Source organism: Morone saxatilis, unplaced genomic scaffold, assembly GCF_004916995.1.
Source record: "Morone saxatilis isolate NCDOM2014 unplaced genomic scaffold, NCSU_SB_2.0 Contig19, whole genome shotgun sequence".
In the NCBI taxonomy this organism is placed as follows: domain Eukaryota; kingdom Metazoa; phylum Chordata; class Actinopteri; family Moronidae; genus Morone; species Morone saxatilis.
In genome coordinates, this window is record NW_023339751.1 from 24,850,642 (window position 1) to 24,854,545 (window position 3,904).

The 3,904-nt window shown below is 35.9% G+C and overlaps 1 protein-coding gene across 1 annotated transcript in view; it reads right to left on the minus strand.

Moving 5' to 3' along the window:
* piezo1 (piezo-type mechanosensitive ion channel component 1) overlaps window positions 1–3,904 on the minus strand; it is a gene marked incomplete in the record, with an annotated part of 78,293 nt that overhangs the window by 13,711 nt on the left and 60,678 nt on the right. The window contains 3 exon segments of the mRNA XM_035663180.1: window positions 1,205–1,448; window positions 2,122–2,278; window positions 3,039–3,143. Of these exon segments, the coding sequence (XP_035519073.1) occupies window positions 1,205–1,448; window positions 2,122–2,278; window positions 3,039–3,143 (506 nt within the window).

The window sequence follows — 3,904 nt, forward strand, 5'->3', positions numbered from 1 at the left end:
GAGGGTGAGAGGAAAGTTTTTTTTCTTTTTTTTTATATATATATATATATATATAGTATTACAGTATATATATAGTATAGTACATGTTATAGACCCAGTTTTATATGCAACACAATTCTATACAATGTATGTAGGGGTCCCTGCTCCGCCTCTATATAACAGGGGTCTCTAACTTAAATTGTCTTGGGGCCACTGCTGATGTTGTCATCTCACTACTTACTACTACTTACTTACTACAAGAATGCGTAATACTGTGAAATTATTTACATTACTTCATACTTCACAAAAAGATGCAAACAGAAGTTTCTGTACAATTTTATATCATCTTTGTTGTTTACAGCCAAACAACAAATGAAGGACCAAAACCTGCTCTCTTTTCATCAACCATTTGCACGCATTTTATCTTTGCTATTATTGTGTGTCAAAAAAAAACATACATTTTTTAAAACCGAACTAAGCTTTTATTGTAATTGTATATGAATGGGTAGTTTAAATTAATTAAAATAATAATCTTGGACCGAATTATATTATATTTTTGACATCATGTTGCAGGCCGGAGGGAGAGGGATGAAAGGCCGGAAATGGCTCCCGGGCCAACAGTTGGACATTTCTGCTCTATAAACTACAGGGTCTGTGGCCTGTGCGCTATGAGCTGGGACTAGCTGACACATATCACACATACATTGTTTTATACAAGAGGAAGGAAATAATGTATTTCATTTAATGCAGAATTTATAAGAAGCTAATGAAATATTAAGAATTTGACATAAAAAGCATTTTACAGCATTTATAGTTTACCCTAACTCAACAACTCAAAAAAATTTAGATTTTTTAAGGTAGTCTGGGTACTTTTGGTAAGATTTTATTTTATTTTTATTTATTTATGTTGTATATCAATGAAAGTCTTGTCTCATAAATGTACTGTGAAACCAGTTGAAAGAGACAATAAGTGTTTACACTGTGGGACGGTGATTCAGGCTGTCTGAGGGACAGGGGTAACAATAATCTTTTGTGCTAGCACAATTAAAAGTGGGCGCTAAATTGAATCATCTACCAATAACTTATTTACTAGAACCCATGCTGATAGCTATGACCATGTGAAAAATGTTACTACATTTTTTAGTGATATATTTTACTGATTACTGAGACAGAAGAAGCCCCTAAAAGCTCCACACCAGCACCAAATGAGCAGCTTTCTACTTACTGATAACATATTTTTCGATATAATGACTGCCACGTTATAGATGATGAGACAGTCCCACAGGGCGAGGCGGGTTCTGGAGGGTTTGACCAATAGCTGGGTCCCAAACAGCAGGAAAAAGAAGCAGGCGAGCAGGTAGCCCAGTCCGAACACAGAGATCCTGGTAGCCCCGGTGATGAAGACTACTGACAGCACAAACCAGAAGAGGTGGCGAAACACCAAAACTTTAGCCATGTCCAGGTAACTCCTGGAGGAGGACAAGGAAAAGAAATACTTTATGCTTGAGAGTTGTATACAGTTGCATATAATGCCAGTATATATACTAGAGGTCACATATTTGTGTATATATATGAGGCAGCCATATGCTCTAATGCTAATTAGTCTAATTTGACTAATTTAATCTAAAGTTTGACTTGATTTACTTTATTCTCAAAATGCAAACTTAAGTTCAGCTTACACTGACCTACATATTCAGTCAAATATGCAGAGGAAAATATCCATATTATTTTTAAAAATGAATAAAATGTCCTATGTATTTTGTCTTACTGTCTTACTATAGCAGTCATACAGTACAGACTACCTCAGTATCACCTTCAGTCCAGCTCCTTACTAAGTATGATCCTTCAGTTATCATTGCCACTGCTCCCTGATTACCTCTATTAGTGGTGTCCATCCTTCTATAAAGGATTCCCTCTGTACAATTTGCATGGATGTTATTTTTGTCATTGTATACATACTTAGAATTGTTAACCACTCAGCATAGGTGGGGGAGGGTCCTTTTCAAACCAACAAATATTGGCCGATATATCCTTATCAGACTTTTTCCCTTCCTGAACACTGAGTAATGTCAGATGGTCTGTGTCTCTGAAGTAGTGGAACAGCAGGTTCAACTGTTGCTAAGTCAGACAGACTGCATTTACCTGCAGTTGATAAAGTTGGGTGCAGGGTTAAACGGATGACTTTCCATCGGATCTGGGTTGTCTGTGTTGTCTCCTGCCAGAACCATCCACTCCTCTGTGTGCTCACACTCAAACACCTTCCACTGCTGGGACGCACACATCAGCAGCACAAAGTCCGCTATGGACACACACAACAACACAATAAATCACTATCATCATCACCATCATCATCATCATCATCCGTTCATCATCACCATCACCATCATGACCATCATCATCATCATAAAATGTAAATTAGATGCTTTTCCATCAACTTGTAGGGTACAGTTTCAGTTTCTTCAGAAGTTAGCAGTATAGGCTTGGACTTGGTTCAATACAAATAAAACGTTCAATACATGTGAAGGTTTTTAATTACTGTTTAACGTTTTTATACCAAGCATAATTTAGAATTATGGTGTTTTAGAAATGAGAATGTTTAGTATAATTACAGTAAATCTAATAATTTAGGAAATATATGTGCACACAGTGAGTTGTTTGAGACTCAATCTGGCTCACTAAAAACAGCCAGAATTTAAAGGCTTTGAATGCAAAACATCTATACATGAGGTGTTCAATGTTGACAGTATCTTATAAGTCGAAAAGATTGTTCAGTATAGCCATAGTATCGGTTCTACTGAGTGCAAACGGTATTTCTGTTCAAAAGAGAGCAGTGTGCAATATGAATGTATTAAGACAACAGTTAACATTGAGGGAGTGTTGAGTTTAAACAGCATCAACAGCAAATGAAAACATGAGGAAATGGAAATGATCTTTCTGCAGTGCCACTAAAATACTCCATATGTGATATAGTGACAGAGCATGTGACAAAGGCAGATTTGTTTTGTTCATACACATACATGAATGAATGAGTTAACCCTGACACACACACACAAACTGACCTATGAGATTTTTGGAGTTAGGTACAGTGTAGAAGTCAGGCAGATAGATCCATTTAATGAGAGCTGAGTTCATCAACACTGGAGTGTTCCACCGCCATGGGTAGTCTGCGGGACACACCAAAAAACACAAATACAGGTAGGTACAGGTAGGCAGGTAGAAGAAGGTTCAGTGTCACACAATTTTTTCTACAGTAGTGTAACTTTAGCAGAGCTCTATGTATGTGATGCCACGTGGGTCATAATCTTTAGTTTGCTTTCTACAACAGTCATTGCATATGAGAGAATTTGAACTGAACTGTACAGCACTCATAAGCTCTATAGAAATAGACACTCTGTGACCTGAAGCTGACCCTGAATTTTCCTCTATATTATTCTATGAATTTAATTATCCTTTTCTACATGTGTGGCATGAAGAAGTGTTGGGCAGTAACTCATTATTAGTAATAATATTACAGTAGTAATATTACTATCTCCATTAACTAGTAACATAACTAATTACTAAAACATTTTAGTATTTTAGCATAATATTAGTTACTTTTGTTGTCACCTGCTTTTGAATTGAACAACAATCCAATCACATTCTTGGATTCATTTCTGTAATCGTGGAGGAAACTAGTTTGGATAGTGGAAAAAATATTCCATTACTTTGACTTTAACAAACAAAACTGGATTTTAATCGTTTTAAATCTGAATTTTGGGGAGAATTAGCAATTTTGTGTGGAGTTGCAAAAAAGTAATGTAACTAGTAGTATAACTAATTACTGTTCGCAGGGAGGATTAAGTGAAGTAGTATTATTACTTTTGAAAAGAGTAATGAGTAATAAATTACTGGCCACAACCTTGTGTTGTATAATTCAATTCAATTC